At 37.6% G+C, this 22,272-nt stretch overlaps 1 protein-coding gene across 6 annotated transcripts in view; it reads right to left on the bottom strand.

The window, feature by feature from the left end:
• ST3GAL3 (ST3 beta-galactoside alpha-2,3-sialyltransferase 3) overlaps positions 1-22,272 on the bottom strand; it is a 174,137-nt gene that overhangs the window by 105,089 nt on the left and 46,776 nt on the right. For all 6 annotated transcript variants that reach the window (XM_053984959.1, XM_053984961.1, XM_053984958.1 and 3 more), the window contains one exon: positions 4,564-4,656. In XM_053984959.1, the coding sequence (XP_053840934.1) occupies positions 4,564-4,656 (93 nt within the window). The remainder of the gene's footprint in view (positions 1-4,563; positions 4,657-22,272) is intronic.

Below are 22,272 nucleotides of genomic sequence, written 5' to 3'. Positions count from 1 at the left end.
TAATTCACTGACCTACTGATGCCATTTTACCAAACTTGCCATTTTCTTCATATCATTCTGAAACCAGTAACCTCACTTCAGGCACTTTGAGCCTGCTGTTGGGAGATTTGCAAGAGGCAGAGCCTTATTGTCCTGGAAAATGAGAAATTAGACAGCTTCTTCACTTACAGTGAGCAGCAGATGTAGCCCAGCTGGCCAGACCTTACACCGAGATGCAGTACTGAGATCATGCACCCGTTTCTCTTGCTATGGAGCCACTGTCGTGACTCAGACTACAGGATGTTTTTCTGAAACTATGTCACTCTGTCTTTAAGGCATAATCATTAAAAAACCCAGAAAAGAAAGAAAAAATCCCTTGGGTGCAAGAGATTAGACCAGACACCCATTTTACCCAGCACCTGATGTCTGTGTCCATGGGACAAGACTCCAGTAAAAAGCCTAATAAAGAGGGACTACATCAAGCTACATGCTGCTCTCAACATCTCTTTATGATGCAACTTAGAGAGTTACATACCTGAATACTTAAGAGTGTAAATATTTTTTTTTAATCTTTTGCCCACTATGGAGCTCATTCGCAGAAAAATACAACTGGTAATAGCATGAAATAGCACTTACATTTATTTATTTTAAACCTAGAGCAGAAAATTTGCATTTAGTATCTCCAAATCTTGTCAAACTACATCATTCACTATGTTATACAGGCTTGTGAACACCCTCTGCTTGCTCCACTTCACAGAGTATAACTAAGGCACAACTAAGTCCACCATACACCACAAACTGTTAGATCAGACTTCTCCACAAACACTCTCTTATCTCTATCAGAACTGAATCTGGCCTGCCATTTTCTTGCCCCACCACTTACCACTGTGAGATCCCTCTGACATTCCTCATGATCAGCTTTTGGTCTTACCACCTGGAAAAATGTGTTAGTGCTTTATTATTTATCCTCCATTCCAGGTAGTTTATGAGCACTTGGAACAGCAGAAATCCCAGCACACTTTCTTCCAGAAGACTCCAGGAGTAACATCCTTGTCCTGTCCAATCTTCTTATTTTTTCCATGCAGTTTCCACTATTTACCTAGTCACTATCTAATCACTACAGAATTACACCAGTTTAACTTTCCAATGCAAATGTTTGGTTGTTTTTGGTTTTTCGGGCAGGGGTTTGTTTGCTTGGGTTTTTTTTTTTTTTGTATGTGTGTATTATGGGTTTTTTTAAGAAATCCAGACATATTGCATTAGTTAAATCACCTTTATCAAGTGCTGATCCAGTCATTGAAACAACACAAGCAGATTTACAGGGCAGAAGTTCCTGCTGCAGAAGACGACTTGCCTCCTCTCTATCTGTGAACAAACACTAATTCTATTTTTTATTTTTAGGTTCTAAGAGGAGCCTGATACAGAAACCAGGCTTGCTCTTAGCTTCCACTTTCCCAAAGAATCCCCTGGACCCTTCTTGAAAAGCCCAGCACGTTTACTGCTTTTCATTCCTCCATGCTAAGGCCAATTTAAGCAATGATTACACACAATCGTGTGTAACTCAGCAACTTCAACACAGAGTTCCTCACAAAGTGAGAACTTTTCCTAGCAATTCTTTGTGTTGGAATTCACTCCAAAACGTCAAGCTTCTGTCACATTCCCCCAGCCTGTCCCCTGGAATTGAAGGGTCCACATGGGAACTGTTCTGCAGTGAATAGCAATGCAAATAACTTCTCTGCTGCAGCTTTACCTTCCCTCAGCTCACATGTAATATTATGAACCCCTATCAGCTCATCGAGATCTCTGACAGGCTTTCTGCCTTTGACAGTTAGACAAAAAGCTTTATTATTTTTTTAATGTCTCTACAAAGTTGTTCCTCAACATTTTTTTTGCTCTACCTCATTATGGTTTATATTTAACTTGACAAAGTTAATGCTCTTTCCTAGTCTCCTCATTTGGATAGAACTTCTGCTTCAGAATGATGACTTATTTCTAGGAGTCTTGTTTACTTTACTGTTTAAGCAAGTCATTCTTCATTTTTGTGGCTTTTCTTCCATCTCTTATTTCCCCTTCCTTCTCACACTCTACCATTGAAATTGGACAGAGTAGTCTAGAAATCTTGGATTATGATGGTTTGTATTTTAATTTTAAGTCAGTGTTTCAAACAAAATTCTCAACTTTTTTTTGTGCAAATATGAAATACTACTTAAGAAATGGTATTTTGTTAAGGTGACATGAAGATTTCTCTGTCTATTTCCAAGACAGAGGGTTTTTTTCTATCTTGAAGGTAAAATCTGCATTTGTTCCTCCCAGATGTTTTATTTCATGTAGGATATATTAACATGTATTTTGTTGGACTGTGGCCATTTAAATCAGGCATTCCAGATTGTTCTCTAGAAACAACTGACCCTTTATTTAGTACTTAACAACCTAGGATTTTTTCCAGATAGGTTTATTGATGAAGGGATCAAGCATTGCTAAAATGAGAACTGATAAACTGAGGACCTCATTAAAGCAAACAAACAAACATATATTTAGTCTTTCCTTACCATTAACCACATTTTGGTATTTCTCAGGCCATTGCTCTTTAATCCATCCAGCACTTGCTTATGCTTGCTAAAGTCTGAATTCTCATTTTTACCAGTAAAAAAGCACTTACCAGGAAGAGCTACATCCTCTGAGAAATATTTATTCTATTTCAACTATTTCCACCATATTTTGCCTATTTACATTTTAAATTGCACTAAAAAGTCAGGAACCTTAAAATGGGAAAACATTTATTCATTTTATTCATGCTTGAAAACAGCCAAACCAACTTTATCCAAATATTAAAAACACCCAACAAAAACACACATTTTACCACAAAGACTGCACCTAAAAAATGTCAGTTGTAGAGATGATGGTTTCCTAATGACACAATCAACTGAAAACAAAAGCTAGAATAAAACAAATCATGCAGCTCGAATCTTTAAATGAACAGGCATGATTATTTGGCTTTAAGAGTTCTAAATATATTGAATACCTGGCTTGGTAATATTAACTTTGCATAGTTCTCTGAGTACAAGGAAAGTTGCAGAAGAGAAGGAATTTTAAGTGCAGCATGATTTTTTTTCAGATCTACTGGTCAGCCATCCTTACAGCAGTACTCAGTAAAATAATGAAATGTCCAACACTGAATTCAGTTGGTAAAGAAATCAAAGACACCACAGGAAAAAACGTCAACATGAGTTAAGTTTTAGGGTCCATGTTAAACAAGCACCTGAACATAAATACCTGGTGAGATGCTATCTTTAAAATTGTGAATACAATTTTTCAATGTATGAACAAGACAACAACCACTTGCTTTGACTAGAGACACGTTTGTACCTCTTTGCATGGAATTAGTTCAATGCAGTCAACTTCTGGGAGAAGGTGACTGAACAGAGATCTGTAAGCAGATGCTGAGGGAGAGAATAAATATCACTTCAGATTCTAGGAGGCTAAAAACCTCCTTCTCAAAGCCAAAGTCTTTTTAAAATTATAATAAGATTAATAGTTTTGTAATAATGAGTTCATCCTACTCTCTACTATTTACATTTAGTATGTATACAAACACAGATTTAAAAGCACTCACTTTCAGTTCTAGTATTTATATTCTATCCAGAGTTCCAAAATTCTCACAGAAGATAATACTGAGAATTGTTTGGTTTACACTGGTGATGGAGTGTTTTGTTTTGTTTTTAAGGCTTGTCTGTAGTATCTACTGGTTACAAGGCAATGTTTTTTTTATTTTTAAAAATGCTTCCAGTCACCATGCTTGTCAACAAAAACAAGGACAGAAGATACCACCTGTTCCAGGCTTGGCTTGAAGGCCATGATCACTCAACCTAATCTTTAGATGCACAGATCATGGAAATTCCCTCTTTAAAAGAAATAAAGTACCTCTTTTGGAAAAATGCCAATTATGTTAAGAAGTCCACAATCTCGTTTGCCAAAGAGATCATTGCACTGGAGCATCTCTTCCACGCGTACAAGAAGCTTGTACAATGGTCAAACAACCATTTGGTCAAATTTTCCATTCAATGCACCAAACTGAAATCCTGGAGCCTCAACAGATTAATGTTCCTGCCAATCTATCTTCTGAACTGTCTCCCAGCAATTCTATAAACTCCAGGCACCTGAGGGATGCTTTACCCTCTTCTCCCAAGAACAAAAAAACCCAAAACGAACTACAACAAAACACCACACTTTACTATCTGCTCCAGATAATTTAATTATGACCAAAGCTTCCTAAGCATTGCATCATCTGGTACTAGCAGTGAGCCTGACCACATGCTTGTATCATGCACTGACAACATAATTTGTTTTATTACCCAACTCCCAGAAGTCTCTACTCTTTGAGCAAAGTCCTAGTCAGGCTGAAGTCAACTAAGCCATTGCCACTGACCACTCAAATTGTCCAGAATTTCAACACTGGTCTCGATGTGAACCAATCCAGTGACAAAGTAATGACACTTTTCAAGACAAACTCTGCCTATCACCCACCTTGAAGGATGAGAAGTCATTGGGGGAAGTGGGAAAAAAACTCCCACAGTGATTACTTACTTTGGGAAGATGACAGTCATGAGCGCTGATGCATAGCCTGGCTTGCACATTCCCTCAGAGAAATTGGCATACTTTGATGCCAGTTCTGGAGGCCTGTGAAAAAACAAGTACAGAATCAGGACTCTCCTGGCTATGAACTAGTTTTTGCAATCATCCAAGTAATTTTTCTCCGTATAGCTTTGCAGAAAACAGCCGCAGGGAGTAATTGCAAACACAAACCATTATTTACTTGCTGCACTGTGGCATCACAGAAGAACAACAAACAAAGGAGAGAGGTAAAGATATCTGAAATACCACTAAACCACTAGTTTTGCTGAAAGATTTTCATAGCTAGCAAGGTAAAGCTCATGGAAGAAAAATATCAGTAATCATTTTATACTTCAACCTTTCAAAAGGAAAAAAGACATAAACAGCACTTTGCTCTGGCTATTTTTCTAAGTTATGATCAAAGTTAAAATTATAGAAAAGTATTATTTAGAAGATTACTTAAAGATAGTTTCAGGAATTTGAAACAAAGCTTGAAGCAGCACTGGCAGGGTACCACCAAGGGATGAATGCTTTCAGTATTTGGGAGAGATGACATTGCTGCTGCTTTGTTGAGGTGTGTCTTAATTCAGCTTGGCTAGTGACTCTCGGGCCAAATTTAGAATATGTGGGTGTTTTTTCATTCAGTTTCTGTGCAGAAACAAGAGTAGCAACTCAGTTAAAGATATTTCACTCCAGCACATGCATTTACCATAGGTCTACTGAGTTACCTGAAAAAAACATTTAATTTTGTGTCCCTATTCATCACCTGCAAAATTTTTACGTTCATCCATTTCATTAAAGCATTACAAGGGTAATTAATTCACTTGTGCTTTCAAAGTAACATTAGATATCTTAGTGTCAGCCACAAGATGAGGATTGTTAATATTCCTTCAAAGAACAACAAAAAAAAGCATTTACAGTTCCATGCTCGACAGTCAGTGGAAGCTGCAAAGACTCATCGATAACACTGTCCTTGCTGCATCATTATCAGCAACAGGCAAGTAATGAAAGGTTTCTTCCTCCAGTTCAACAGCAGCACTCAAATGAAGATGACAGTGCAGCTCCACAGAGTAGAATCACAAAATCAGTTCTGAAGAGCCTGTTATTATCCCAATCAAGTTCTTTTCCAGGCATCACCATTATCCCTTAACCAGCAAACTACTACTAGCTGCAATGAATGTGGACTCAGAGTTTCAAAATTACATAGAGGAAGGACAGTAACTCCATGCTGAACTGGGAGTAACTATTCTTCTTATACTGGTCCTGCATTACCTCTCAAGAGGCCAGTAGCCAGTTCCAACTGGATGGACAAGAGATGGACAGTTTTACAACTAGCTGCATAGAGTACAAAACCTCCTATAGCTCTTAAACTATAGGAGAATGGTATCTCTGTATACATAAGCCTGCAATTCTGAATATATAGATAAAGAACCTCTGTGGCTCTTAAAGAATAAAAACTATTTCTGCTGAATAAAAATCTAAACCTTCAACAGCTGGAAGAGAAAATAAACTAGAGAAGATAAATAGTCACTGTAAGTATTTAATTTTGTAAGACCTTTCAAGCTGAAAAGTACCATAAAAAGCTTAAGAACATGGATCTATTTAATTCTTCCACAGATATCCTGCACGGTTATGGTCCAAATATACAGTATTTTTCTATCAAAATTTCTCATCTGTAGGATGGAAAAGCAATATATTTGGCCATTTACACTGTCAATTATTCACAATAAAGTAAATATCTCTAAAGATATCTCTAAATATATGATATAGACATGGAGAGAAAGACACAGGTGTAACATTATCCAGCACAATCCAAATCCATGAGTTTCGTTTCCATAGGTGATGATGTGATATCACAATACATTTCTTTTCATGAGAGAGATAAGAAAACATCTAAGAAATGAGCATCCAAAATCATTTGAGTTCTTATGCCAGTCAGGACCTCTTTATAAATGGGCACATGAAGGACTGAAAAACCAAAAGGTTTTAATGATGCTGAAGTGTATTTATCCCCTTCTGACACAGTCAAAAGGGACTGCAGGATGTATTGATCATAGCTTGTTGAATATATTCTTCAGATATGAAGAAATGTGGGAAATTTTAACTTTTTTCAAGCAAACTTAAACTTGCTAGAATTTTAATCTTTAGGCAACATACAGAAACCCCTAATACCCAAACCTCCAAAAACAAGTAGAAAGCAACTGGAATTCATCTGCAGCCACCATAGTAGTGAGTCATTGCTGGCAAACTTGTATAACTATTTCAACAGCAGGCCTGTCTCAAATGACCTCAGTGGTCACACAAAATATCTTGTGCCACAAACACAGGCATTTTCCTCTTTTCTGATTTAATGGTGCTTTCATTATCAAATTAAAACGTCACTCAGATGCCCATCATGGTGTTTCTGCACAAGAATAGCAGGCTGAGACCCTCCTGCATGTGAGCCCCCCGCATGCCAATCGCTGCATGCTGACAGAGGGGAGCTGTCAGTACAAACCCACAAAGACACTCAGAGCTGCTAAAGCCCCCAGGCCGAGCTGTTAACATTTCTCAGATGTGATGAAGTTCATGATCCAAAGTGCCAGAGGCAGAATAGTTCTCGAAGCCAACCATAGCTGCCATCTCATATCATTCAACATTTGCTTATCTCCTTTCTTGGTGCCGCATTTTGAGTCAGCAAGCTACAGAAAACTAGAAAGGGGCACTCTACATTTTAAATCCATCTAGGGACATGTTTTATTTGTTCAATCTCTTTGAAATAGGCATTGCATGCTGTCACTATCAACATGTTCATAATGATAAGCCCCTAGTAGGTGTAACCCAGAGCAAATTTAGAGTAAGGCTGGGTACTGCCTTGCTGTTTACCATTCTGCTACCACATGAAGCTATCCAAGTTAACATCATTTTAGATACATACATTTGCTTTTTGGGTATTTTTTCCTGCAAGATCCAGAAATCTTGCAGAGATCAGTGTTCCATAAATCAGGGTGTAAAACATCCTGCATGAAACATCTGATAGAGAACTACACATCTTTCAAACTAATCCAGCTTGGAAAAATCACACACAGCAACTGTTTGTAGCTACGTGGTCCCGTAATAAAAGAACTGTACAGAACTGAAGTCTACAAATGAGCATCTCCTTTGCATTTGATGACAATGTATCTACTACACTGCTGGCTATATATAAGTGCCTCTTTAACAATGCTTTTATTTCCAAATAGGAAAGCCAAACACTTTTACTTTCTTAGTGCTTTAGAAGCTAGTAAATAGCTTAATCTCACTAGCTTCATTACTGTGCCTGGACTCCAAGGCCATCCTGACAAGGCAGCCAGCCAGGAGCATCATGACACTTATGACAGAAGAGTGCAAATCTCCTCTACATCTTCCAGGTCCAGATACATTATTCCAGCTCTTGATTCTTATGCTCATGCTGGGCTGAGGTAGTTAAAGAGCTAGTGGAGATAGCAGAAAGAATGTAATTAGATGACACTGTGGACCCTTTAAATTTTGCTCAGATTTTGTGCAGGAAAAACCCAGTAAAGTAAAAAATTCCTCCAGAATAAATGAGAAAAACAAGGCACAGTCAGTAACTGTAAACATCTGCTGTTTTAAAACAAGTGCCTGCATGAGGGTGAAGTTAAAAGGAAGTAATTGGCTTATTCCACTGAAGAGAAAATGCACTCTTGCTTTTTTTCTGCATTTTCTCTTATGAGACCAGCACATATCCTGAATTCTTATGATATTCTGTGGTTCTCTACACTATTATATGGACAACAATCTCAACAAAAATTCACAATTTGGATAAGTTAAAAATCCAGCTGCTTTCAGAGGATTTAGAAAAAGTAACAAGATTTTTCCTTCTTGCTTGCATTTGGCAGATGTGTGTCTTCTTTTAATCTCAAATATGAAAACGTCATCATGGTTAAATCCTTCATCGTGTCCTGATCAGGGACAGCATGTCATCCTCATAGACTGGAATCTAAATCCTTTAAAAAAAAAAATTAATAATACAACACAGTGTTTAGATTACTAAAAAAATGGCCACAACTAAGCTCATGTAATTGAATATTACAAAATCTACTTGAAGAGACAGATTTTGCTGCTTTGCCTTTCACATGGAATTTAAATTGCGGATTGTAAAATTAAAAAACTTCATCTACTTGAGAACATCTTATTTGAGGACTGATGTCTCTTGCTGTTACTCTTGCACACAAAATATATGAACTGACACATGTCTGAAACAAGGAAAAGCAGTCCTTGGCAATGTACTTGCTAGGCTGATCCTTCTCCTTGGGGTTTCTTTCTCTTCGGTTCACAATAACCTGAGTCTTCTGCCTACACAGCAGCTCTACAAAGCTTATGTCATGATACATGAAGAATGAATAGGAGATGGACTATGAACATGAAATGAAGACATATAAAACACAGTGAGGTATTATGGAACAATAATGAAATATTAGCATATAATTTGGCAGATCACTAAATCAAAGCAGTTAATGCTGAGACCCCATAGCTATACCTTGTAAGATTCAGAGCATTTTAATTTAGGTAGGACTCCCTGGATCAGACATATCCACCATATACAGTCATGGCTCAGTGTTGGCCAAAGGACAATTTTGTAGACTTCTGGAATAAAACTTTCAGTTCAGTTTTCCTCAAATAAGCTCAGGACTACATTTCAATCAGCATACAGTAAGAACTCATTACAAGATTTGCTTCAAAATTGCAGGAATGCTAAAAAAATACACTACTAAAGACACAAGCAGAATGGTTAGGATGTGCATTTATATGTATCTCATTTAATATCAAAAGGTCACAGATAATCAAATGGTATTTGTTTTATGCACTTATAGTCTAATAAATAGACAGCTTCCAGTCCTCCATATTCTTTTTCTTAATATCATATATACTTGTAAGGCAACAAATTCCATTTCATGGGGAAATCCCCAGAAACAACTATAAACCAGCCCTTCCTTCCTGCCCAACTGGCAAGGAATTCTATTAGAGAGGTGAAAAAGTAAGTGCTCTGTCAACTCTGCCCTTCATTACAGACTGCCAGGCTCACAGCAAATACAACCAGTTTACTTAAAGGCAGGGGAGGACACCTTCAGCAGGTTTGGTGATGCAGCTCCTCAATTACTGCAACTCAGCCTGAGGAAGAGAAGTCATTTACATTCTCCTACAGGGCTGTTAATCCCATACACCAGGGCACTGAAAAATGCATCTCCACCCTTGCCTTCATAAGTAGAGTCATGACCATCATGTCACTCTGGTGGAATCTCCTTGAGTGGAAGACACCTCCACAAAACCCTCCCCTGGGTACATGGCTGGAGATCCACATTCACCAGTGTGGGTTGGGAAACACTGAACTAGAATTTTAAGAAGCTCCAATTACAGTTCTTACAAGTTTGCAGACTTGGGTTCAAAGCATTACGCAGCCTGATCATTTCATATTTGCTATTTTCCAGCTGAGGAAAAAGTAAACAAATGAAAGGAATGAGTAGATAGAAAGAAGAGGAAAAGCAAAATGCTTACACTGAAAGAGATGGGAACTGCATCTATTGCCCTATAGCCAGCAAAATAAATGTAAATATTTTCAAATGTTACTCCAGTATGTAAGCAAATTCCCCAGGGAGGTTGTATGGCCAAATACAAGGAAAGATGATCCAAATCCCTGTTTCTAAAATGACATGATGAATGGTTAATTCTGCTTCTCTACCAAGAGCTGTGGCTTCTCATGAAATTAATTTACAATGACAATCAACACATAGTTCTATTTATTTATTTGGACTACTCAAGAACAGCAGCTGAAGAAGATTGGGTTACATTAAATTGGCCCAGGAAAACAAAGTTTTTAAGACATTCCACCAAAACCCATGACCTACCTTCACAGCCCTGAAGGAGGAGGTGACACAAAGCCAGTTCTAGCCTTGGGAAGCGCAGGGCAGGCAGAGGGGCAGGGACAGCTCAGAGCAGTGACACTGCAATGCCACTCACCCTCTGAAAAGCCATCTTTGCACAAACACACTGAAAGGGCTTCCACCCACAAAAAAGTCATGAAGAACCTACTTCCTTACTAAATTCCATTCCTAGTCTTTGCAATAGTAGAAATTAGACCACTAGGCAGAAGAAGTAATTTCAGATTAGCCTCAGCCGTGCTAAACACATAAACATCTTTTGCTGGCAGCTTAGATAGAATTGATTCATTGCTTGGTTTGTTAAGTGCAAACAAAGTCAAGAACTTATGTTTGGTGCCTTTAAAAGGGCCAGTTTCCTGAAGCTGGAAGTAATTATGAATCAAACCATGTGGGAAAAGCATGTAAAGCAAGAAATATGAATGACTGGGCATTGTTTAGAGCAGTTTTATACAGTTTGCCCCAAAAGTTAAGTTTCATAAGAAAGAAATGCTCATGGAAAAATAGTTTTATTAAGAGTATAAGGGGAGACAGTGATAATGTATTTATAGAAAAGGTAGAAGTGTACAATAAATACAGAGTTTTATTCTGCTTGGATGGGGGAAAAATATTCTCCATAATATCACCAATAAAATTTCAAGCAGTAGATACCTAAGTTTATGTGCTTTAGAATTGGTATGTCTGGATAAGATTCTTGAAAGAACTTCTGAAGTAGCAGAGGACTTTTTGGACTACTAGAGATTATTAATAAATCTTCAAACACTAGCGGTTCTCCATAGCCTCGGCAGAAAGTTGAAGTACAAATATTTTAAAAGCAAAAGGGAATAACTTATAAGCTTTTCAACCCATTTTTGATTTTGTGAACAATAGCATATTTGCCAATATGAGTTTCCACAGAGAAAGAAGAAGTAATACCTATTGTTCCAGTTATTGTGCTTACTAAAATATGACATGGGCTTGTTCTTCATGTGAGTATCCATGAAGGTGCCTGCTATGTGTGAGATTGATTTCTTCTTTGATATGTTCGTCTCAGGACTAAGTTTGTACATTTTGCGTTCTTCTAACCAGCCAGATGAGTTGCATAAAATTGGGAAATCTCAGTTCTTTTTTCCCTCTTTGTATGTGTAAGGTGGAATGCTTACTATGCTTGTAGCTCTTCACCATAAGTAGCATTAACCTAATTAAATGTTTATTTATTTGTTTTCCTGGACTGAATATGGTTACAACTCGTTACAAGTTTCTACTATTGTTGTTCTACTACTGTTGCTCGTGAAAAAAATTTTTACAGTTGTTACATTCACAGAAGGCTAAATTTGCTTTAGTAGCAAAACTCTGTTCAGGGAATATCTAATAGCTCATAAATGGCATGGGGGTCGTCATGCTCCTTTGTTTTCTTGAAAGGAGAGTGCATTAAAAGTTACACTTCATATTCTTCCTTCAGAAATCTGTTCTAAAACTCAGAGACAAAATATCTTCCTAGAAAGACCTTCTTGTTCCCTGAATAACTTTAAAAAATTGAATTAATTGGGCTATATAAGCATTGGTTAGTCCCAAAACTTCAATTAAAGAGATTTTGGTTTTGATAGGAATTTATGTTAAAACAGTAGCATTCATCATTTTATTCTTGATCTGGGTCATAAAGAGCAAAGCACCAGCACACATTGTGGAAGCAGATGATTTGTTGCTGCTTGTATTGAATCAAAGCAGTTGTAAGCTTATCCTTAAACTGATGCAAGAGCTTCCTCTCTTTAAAATCCTGGAGGTGTGTGTGTGATCACCAAGCATCAACCCTTCTGTGCCTGCCTGCAAGGCCAGCAATGTTCCACCTCCAGAGGGAAACCTACTTCCCTTTTGTGTTCTCTTGGAAATGTTGTAGGGAACCCTCATCAGATGATTGAGTGAGAATCAAGTGTATTCCAGCAGGTGAACATTATCTGTTTTACCAAGCCTTCCTCTGAACCTTGTCACTAACTCTGAAGAGCACACTTGCTACGGTATCCAGGCACAGTTCAGTTGTCAGCCTTTAATTTATAAGCTGGCTCTGAGGACGTTTTGTAAATGGAGTGTATGGGAAGAAACAACTTAGTATACTCAGTCTGCCTCTAATTTTGTCTTCTGCATTGCTATCATGTGACCAGAGACATCAAAGCTTTGCTGTCTGCCTCATTCTGCTAAGATTGCCATGCATAAATTTTAGAGTATGTAGTAGGTCATCAAGGCAGGACAGAGTTTACTGAAACAAACACATACAGACTTCCTGTGTGCTGAAGAAGGACAGTAAAACCAAGACCTACTTTTAACAGCTATGATTAGCATCTGTTAGGTAAGAAAACAATATCTTATTATGCTGCAAGAAGGGAAGAAGCCTTATTGTTGTGCTTGAGAACTGTCTAGCAGAAGAGAGGAATGAAGGAGACTGAAGGAACCCTGTTCCTTCAGGGATATTTTATTTTACTTGTTCTGTTCCCAGTCTTAAGGCTGGAAACCTAATAGTAAATTGTGATGAGTAAAGACCTCTTTATTTTAGTTGTTCTAGGACTGAAGGACAAGGTAAGTTTTGATTAGGTTGATAGATTTAGGATATGCTTTTTCCTTCAGGAAGCATGCTGTTGCTGTTAACATCCTTGAGCAATCTGCACTGGAGAAGTACTTCAAAGGACCCCAGACCTGACTAGGAGTGGTGGAAGAGGTGATGGTGTGTGCAATAAACAAAACATGATGAAGGCTACTTTGCAGCAGGAAGGTTAATGGCAGCTGTGTCTGATGTGACGTGTTGGGGAAGGAGTCATATAGCAGTTGTTGCTGTTTTTTAGGTTATGGGTGTTTGAATTAAATTATGAGGCTGAAATGAGCTTTTCTTTATTTACTTTTGAGAAAACCAGGCAATTAAATTAATTTTAATGAAATACTTTTTACTCTAACATTACAGAGAAGCTTATGTGATTCTTTCCCAGTTCACAGCAGAAATGAAAACAGGCAGAAATGCTAGTGCTAACACTAGCTTGCAGCCCCACTCCTGCTCTAAGAAATGAGAATCAGGACCACAAAGGGAGGGACAGAAAACTGAGAACATGTATGTGCTGTTCCTGCCTTGTCTGCCATGCAATCTGTTCCAACTCATCGAAGAATAAACTGAAAAGCCAACAAACAGTGTTTTAAATTTCCATATTGAATGTGTTTGGATGATTCTGGTTGATTTCAGACTTCTAAATCCCTGCTTAGAAATATCTTCCCCCTGGCTCCTTAAAAGAGTTAATCCTGAAGACTTCAGAAGTGTGAGCGGTGTTCTGTACAGCTGCAAAATGTCAGCTGCCTTCCTCCTGTCCCCTTTCATCCTCTTTTAGTGCCCCGTTTTTATATCATTGAAGGCAGAAATTTCCAAAGGTGGTTGTGTAACTGGACTCTTTGAGTCAGGACTCTTGATCTGTACAGGAGTCAAAACTGTATTTTAACATCATGGAACTTGGCTCAGATGATTTTGTCAAGTGTTGCTATTTTGGTGAATTAACAAGGAGAGGATAGAATTTGTCATGTTAAAAAGGGAAACCTATGGCTCAGCCTTGGAGCTCTCCTTTAGCCTGTTCACCAAACAATTTGGAAAAAAATATTTCTCTCTCTGTCTCAGAGCCATGAATAACCATCTGATGCAGGGCTGGTATTCAGTGAAGTTATGACGATACAAGATGAAGGACAGTCTGATTAATTGGACTATTCACAGTTCTTTGAGACAAACTTCATTGAGTTCTCTGACTCATGGTGCTTACCTATGGCAGTTTGGGCATTTGGTTGGGCAGCCTTTTCAGACAAATAGCTGCTCTTTGAAGCCAAGGAAGAAAAAAAAAAGGCATTTATCTTAGCAGAAGAACATTCACTAGAACAATGTATGGAGTAAACAGGAGGGCTTTTTTGATCTTAGTGATTCTGCAGCTGTTCTTACTGTTAAAGGTTGCAGCTATTCTCTATTTTCCCTAAAGCAGTTTCCAGCAGTTTTGTTTGGTTTTGTGAGGGCACTTTTAATCACAGTAACTGCAAGGGTTCTTCCAGGACAGGGTTGTGCTCTGTATTTACAGCAAAGTTTCTGGAGGAAACATTTTTCCTCCTGTAGCATTCTTCTTCTTAAGGTTTCAGTGTGGTACTTACTAGATTAATTGAAGTCTGCTTGAATTCATGACATCTGTCTCTAATAGAGGTCAGTGGAGAGAGCCTTTTTTGGACTACTGCTTCAGAAAGAGGAGTGAGGAATATTCAAAACCTCATGACTATATACAGCATTTTGTAAAAGTACTGTTAAACCACATTCCCCAATTGTGAGGTCACCTCTGCATACCATCTAGAGCACTTTATTCACTGACCAGTGGTTTTTTTCTCTGAATTTCAATCCAGTCTGGAGAGGGGGGGAAGCACCCTTGCCATATCAAGTTGACTTTTTCTTTTGTTTAAAAAAGTTGTTATTTTTTCCCAGGCTGTCCAGACCTTCCAAAGGAGAGTTTAAAGGGCAGCTTTTATCACCCTTAGCCCTGGAAAGTTACTGAAGAAACTGAAAAGGGAGGATGTTGTGAAGTGTTCATGTTAGATTTCCATCTCTGTCAGTTGCTGAGAGAGATCTTTCCAAGTGGAGTTTATTCCTCTAAGGTTTGGTGTCTTCCAGCTGTCTGTGCAATAGATCTGCTACTGCAACAGAAAGCGCTGAACTTATTTTGTGGGAAAATAAAAATGGCCAGACAAAAGACTCACCTGCCTCCAATATCTTGTCTCAAAATGCTCCCCTAGTTTAGGGAAGGAGAAAAATACACAATTGTGACACTGTCCTTGCTCCAGTGTCTGCTCTCCAGCTTCTGAGGGGAGGAAGCTTTAGGGTTCCCAAGTCTGGGATGCTGTTAAAGCTCTTAATAGCTTTTGATCCCATTTATATATCTGGTGTCTATAACATACTGATGTGAAGAAATCTGCTTATTAACTGCATGTTATACAAGTGCTTCCTTTTGTCTGTTTTACTATCTTCAGGGTAATTTTGCTTGATGTTTCAATGATATGGGAAATAGTGAATAAGAAATCAAGGTTGACATTTTCCATATCATTCTGCTGTGCTCTACACCTAGCAAAATGCTGAGTCCATAGCCTGGTGCATTTTACAATGAAATGAATTACATTTTTCTGAAGGAAGATTTGGTGATTAAAACCTTAGTGTGATTGATGTTCTCAGCTGGCATTTAGAACTGCTAAGCACTGGATTTTGACACTCAAATCTACTAAAGTGTATTATCCACAGACATACAACTGTAATTTTGGCTATTCTGCTCCAGGAATTCTTAGTTGACCTTTTTTTTCCCCTACAGCTATAGGCTTTGGGGAAGTATCTTTGTTTTCAGATGTACTGATTCATGTGCAGAGGATTCCTGGATTCTAATTGGATTGAATTATTTATTCTCATCTCTTTAGCACTTGTTTGTCTCTCCTGGACCTACACTGCTGAGTTCATTATACTACAAGTAGAAAAACCCTGTTCTCTGTCCAAAGAAAGCATTGCCTATTTGTAGATGTAACAGATGAGGGTTGGTGAGGATGAATTATGGGTTACAGCAACAAAATTATGACACTGCAATTTATCTTCCTTCATTCCTTCGTTTGGCAAAAATGGGTGTGATAGGTGAGCATTTTATTTTCTATTGCGCTTGTAGTTGCTTCACAGTTTATGGCCATTGCACTAACAGTGGTTTTTGAGAGGCATTTAAATAGCTAATCACAGCATTTAATTTCTGCAGATTTTGAGAATCACATAGCCTAATATCAGGGAGCACTATAATTTCTGGCTTTGGAGAAACAGAGTTAATTTAGACATTCTTTAGAAGGTTCTTGAAAAAGAAGTTCAGCTAGGAATCCCAACTGACTGCTGAGAGAGTTTTTATTTGGCTACTAACACATCCCATCTCCAAACAGTGTGATTTTCCTCCATTAGGTTATCCTTGTCTCCTATCTGTAAAACCAGAATGTTGATACTTACCACTGAGGATGGAAACCCAGTAATTTTGGACTTATGAAAACTAGAATAGATAAAAGTCCACTAATGTATATGTTGATTGTCAGCAAGTTACTTCATCATTAAGTTCTATGTTTTTTTGTCCAAAGATTAGTAAATAATCAAAAACTCAGGGAGCAATCATCTTAATTTTTTTTTTCTTCCTTTGGTAAACAGCTGCCTTCTGTGAAAATAAAATTTCTGGATTTCATGCCTTTTGTTTATTCTAATAATTGGTATTCTAGCCATTTGTTTTTTCCTTTCCATGTTTCTTTAAAATCACAAGCAAACCTGAAATGGACTGTTGTCTTTGCTCCTCATCTGTGTCTATTTGAACACAATTCTGCTTTTTCTCTGGGTTACTAGTCTTGAAGGTAAGATGTAACCAAAACAGATTATTTTTTTAAAGGGAAAGTTTACAGAAACCAAAGGAGATCAGGAGATTGGAGATATTACTCAATCTTGGAGGAGTATGCAGTATGAGGTCACATACAAAATGTGCCATGGACTTTGGTTGGATTTTTTATCTTCATCCTTTAAATCTGTTTTTTGTTAAACACAGGATTTTATTTCTTTATTTACTTACTTAAACAAATAAAAGCTGTCTATCTTGAAATTTTTTATTCTTTTTTTCCACAAGAATCCCAACACTTTTTAAGGCATTGATAAAAGGTTATTAATTGAGAAGTTCCAGGCAGTGTCTTGGTTCTTGGAACTATAAGGGATGGTACAATGAGATATTCCTTTCTGATAGAGAAATCACTTACAGCTGTATTTCTTAAGATGTTATTGCTTAAGATGAATTCTACAATTTTTATCTTCTTCATCAACTGAGACTGTGTCTAACACAGGAGTCCCAAAGTTACATAATAAAGACTCACATAAGAAATCCTTATCAGAATGCCAAAGGATCAAATTTGAAACAAACTGAAATGAATTAGGAAGAGCAAAACAAAACCAGGAATGGCAGTTACATCCCACCCAAATGTGGGAGAGCTTCAACGGATGAACAACAAACAGCCAGGTAACTGAATTGCTATAAATAGCTTGGGTTAATTTTCTTAACTATTTCAAATGCTCAAACAATTAGTACAGAATGGAAGAGATTAGGTAGAAGAAGATGAAATAAAAATCTGAAATGAAAGAGAAATAAATAACTAATTGCCAGAAAAATGCCAGTGTCATAAAGCATGTTAAGCCTTTAAATAATCTTTCAGAAAAAGCATCAGGAGACTCTTCATGTGATGGTCAGAATCCTTTCATTTAGCCTGTGAGAGACAATCTTAGCCTTGGACAGGACAGGATCTCATTGGGACTTCTCACTTCTTTTCTTTTGTGCCTCATTCAGGATTGCAGGAATACAAAAAGACAAACTGAAAAAAGAAACCCAGGGCAGAAAGAAATCCCACAGCACCAGGCATGGGGAAAGTCCAGCATTCCAACACGTTTACTGCTTATTTTTACAGTGTTTAATGGCAAAGTACCACACAAAGACACAAACAGTTTCAAAGCAGCCTCCCAGCCTAGAAAGAAAATGAGGGGAAGGGGCTCCGTTTCAGTTCTTCATTATTAAAGCTCTGAAGTAAAGAAATTTCAACAAACATAAGTAACCCAATCTGTGTGTTTCCCTCGCCCAAACTCCCTCCATTTTTATGGTCTTTTTAAAGTCTAGATCAAGTTTCATTTGCGTTTGCAGGGTGAAGTTTGTTATTTCTGGTTTCCCCCCCAGCAAAGACGCAATTTCTTTGTCTTTTCTTTTTAACACAAAGTTGAAATCATCATGAATATTCAAAAATTTTTTGTTGCACCTTCCCAATCTATTCTATAATAATGAAAAAAATATGTAAACACACAACATCACAAAATGTCTAGCAAGACACAAAGCCTATTGGAAAAAATATTCCTTCTTTTACTTGAGTTCTGCCTAAAGAGTCCCAAAGTACGCAATATAAAATATATATCATATAGTTAATAGAGTGCACTCATATATGTTAAGATTATGTTATTGTGATTAACCATAGTGATCTTATAACCATTTTTCCAATTGAGAGGGGCAACAACTTGTTTTTTTTCCTATTGCTACCTTGAAAGAAAATGACAAGACCCCCTGTTTTAAGTGCAAAATGATTCCACAAAACTCACATGTATCTCCTAACATTTGTTAAACTTCATGAGGGACTGGTTCTTCCCCAGTCAAAGTCAAACCCTGGGAAGATTTTTCCATTAGTCATCAGCTGAGATTTTGACATCCAAGGTTTTGAACTGACTATGGCAGAAGGTGAAAAGATCTACTAAGTTCCTAAGGGGGACATTTCTCTGTTCAGAAGCAACAAACCCCCAGTGTACCTGCTGAAGTCTCTTTGAAAGTAGTTTCTGAAGGATGAGTTTGAAAGAGGAGCAGAAGCAGTCACTAAGCTTCCATCCCACTGAGGAAATGAGACACCAGCAGAGCAGGAAGGAAAGGTGGCACAGAGGCACAGCGCAAGGGAGAAGCCCCCAAATCACACTGGTCACAAAAAGGAACTTTTCATATGCTCAACACAAGTGAATCTACACTTGCAATCTGCCAAGGCAGACACAAAGCAGTCATTAAGGTGACTAAACCAAGCATTCAGGGAGCACTAAGTAACAAGAATAACAATACAACCTTCAGCTTGGCCCACTTAATAAGCATTAAATACAGTCTATAATTAACTCCACGTTCATGATCTTCCTTTGGAAATCTCATTTAATTCAATGCAAACATAGATTCTGCTTGGGGAATGATTCAGAATTTGTAGTGAATGAGACTCTTGTTTCTAAGACCTGGCCAGTCTCAAAGAACTACTACAATATAAATATTTAATAATAACAAAAGCATGCAACTCGTTGCCAAGCACAGATGTTAGAAGTGACTGCAAATCTTGGCGTTTGGTGGCACCCAGTAATCCACTGGCTGAGTCACTAAAGTGATTGATAGCCTTAAGTTGTTCAGGAACTATTGACCCCCCCAAGAATGAAAATCTGTGAGTTGTATCATAGTTTTTGTGTGTTTTTCTCTACACAACCAGCAAATGTCAGATGTTATCCTTACAGGTTTTGAAAAGGTTTCTCCTGCTTGGGAAAACTCTTTAGCAGGGAGCAACAGATGCAACTGGCCTGTTTCTATACTTAGTGCATATTTTGCTTTGATATTCTAATTCTGGTAATGATGTTATGGTCATTATAAACATAACTAAAATATAAATGCCTCTTGCAACAGATCTTTTTCACTAACCTGGTCCTAAGGAGACTTATGTCTTGTTTTGACTAAGGGAATAATTCATTCATAAACTGCATTGCCTATGGAAGTCCTCAGCTTTCCATTCACCCTGCGTGTCATTAACAATCTCCACCTGGATATCATCCTGCCCTTTAAAGGCTCTTAAACTTTCTAAAGAAGATCTCTCCTAGGCACAGGCACCAGAAAGGACACATCTTCCATCTTAATATTCTTCTTTCCAACAAGACTGACCAGAACCTGTCATTTCCATGAAGCCTGCATACAGGATCTTTAAAAGTGGCCATCCCCTTACAGGTGAGATTCCTGTCCATGCCAGCCTCTCTAATTACAGCAAGGCATTTATCAGCTCCCACTGAAAACACTACTCAAGTGCTTCTGACAGAATTCCTTCCAAAGTGAACAAATCTGGTTTTGTTAGCATTTCCATGAATTCAGAGAGAACAAAACCATTACATTCCTGTAACAACAGCAGACTGTACTATATCTGAATAACAGACTCAGGATGTCTGCAGAGTAAAGGACATTAAAGTAGCAATGCATGAAAAAACTAAAGATGCAAAGTCAAATGGACACATTACTACTTACTGATGACAAATGTTTTCCTTCATATGACATTCAAAATGCAAGTCAGAGTACTTAAGGTGTAATGCAGATCTACCTTTGTAGAAAATGTTAGTCTTATGGGCCATTAGTTTCAATGACATCAACTGACATAGCCAGCAACAGGTTTTGAGCAAACGAAAGATTAAGAAAAAAAATCCTAAGAAAACTAATTGTTGCCCTAAGTGCTTCAAGTCACACAAGATTCTCACATGTTGTCAATTAAGTGAACCCTATAAAGTTATGATTTATGGCAAGATTCCACCAGAACGATTATATCACAACAGACACAATTCAATTATTTCTGCCAATAAAGTAATCAGTGCAGAACATATTACCCCTTTCAACTCTAAACATTTTTTTAACCAGAAAGTGCTTCTATGATGGTACCACTTTGACTCAGTCACAGCAAGTATTTTAAACCACTAAATCCCACTGAATTCAGTCTGTACTTAGAAATTTGGTATCACAAAATTTCTGACCACAAAAGGTGAATTTGTAGAATGGTAGCAAAGTCCTCTAGACTATCAGCCATTTTTCTTCCAAAATTTATTTCCTATGTTTTATGGCCATTTATGTTTTCAGCCATTTTCTGTCTTCCATGCTATTAAAAAGAAAAAACAAAAAACCCAGAATAATTCAGACCAGAAGTGAAGTCTGCAGGTCATCAGCTCTATTCTCAAAGCAGGATCAGCTTTAATTCTACAGAAGAAGAAAACAAACCACAACAAAAAGAAAAAAAAAAAAGAAAAAAAAAAACAAAAAAAAAACAAAAAAAAAAACCTAAAAAACCTGCAGTTAAAAAAGAAAAGTTATTTCACCTATATATAGTACTTGCTTTCTTTTTCCTTAAGTTAACTTGAAGATTTACCTTATCATGCTGATTCCGTTACAAGTGTTTCTAGAAGCTAACTTTAGGACTTTGAAAAATAAACATGCATATTTAGAGTACTATATAAACATATATTTTTAAGTAGTCAACAAAATCCTTTTTTAATCAAACAAATGGAGAGGTTTTTATAATGGGTAGGTTTTAAGAAAATAAATCAGTGTTCTGGAAGCCCTCTAGCAGGTAAAAGCTTCACTTGGCCTCATGCTGAAGAATAAGAAAAAGCAGACTGTGCCTCGGAGAGCTGTAATCAAACAGGTAAGTCAGCAAAGAAGGGGGAAAAGAATGGAACAGAGGCCTGAGGGGAAGGAAGACTCAAGGGGATTTGCTAAAAGCAAAATGAAAAGGACAGTGCAAGTAGAAGGAGAAGGAAGAGGAAGACTGAAGCAGTGGTTTGGATGCAGCACAGACTGCAGGGATGACAACTGTGTGTGGACAGTCAGTGGGCGTGTTCAATAAATTGGACATTACAAAATACACAAAAATAGCCTGGAAAAAAACAATCAGTCTAGTTAAAAACTTAAAAAACATTTTCCCTCTCCAACACTCAGACATTCACTCAAAGGTTACTTTACCACCTTCACAATTTTGGATTCATCTCTTTGCTTTGACTTCTAGATGTATAAATTGAAGGTAATGTATCATGTGAATCTCATCCCACAGTGTTGTATGGGTACACATACTATTGTCTGTAAATCACTAGGATGTCCCAACACAGAAAATTTAACAAAGAAAATGGGTAACTGTGCCACCAGCATGGGTTCCAGACAGCATGCAACAAAAACTGTGTGGAACACTACATTGAATGAGACCAGAAAGAAACCTTGAGCTATTCACACAGTCAGCACTATCCTTCCTGACCACTGAGCGAGACACAGAGCCTTTGGAGGAAAATAAATAAACAAATAATCAAAATTCCTTCTTTCTCATATGCATTCTGCAATCTTTTTGCTATATGTTACTATAAGTGAGTTTATGTACCCAGCTGCTTCTGCAAAAG

Source organism: Vidua macroura, chromosome 9, assembly GCF_024509145.1.
Source record: "Vidua macroura isolate BioBank_ID:100142 chromosome 9, ASM2450914v1, whole genome shotgun sequence".
NCBI classification, from domain to species: Eukaryota; Metazoa; Chordata; class Aves; order Passeriformes; family Viduidae; genus Vidua; species Vidua macroura.
Note: the sequence above shows the minus strand (reverse complement) of the source record. Positions and strands in the feature narration are given on the sequence as shown.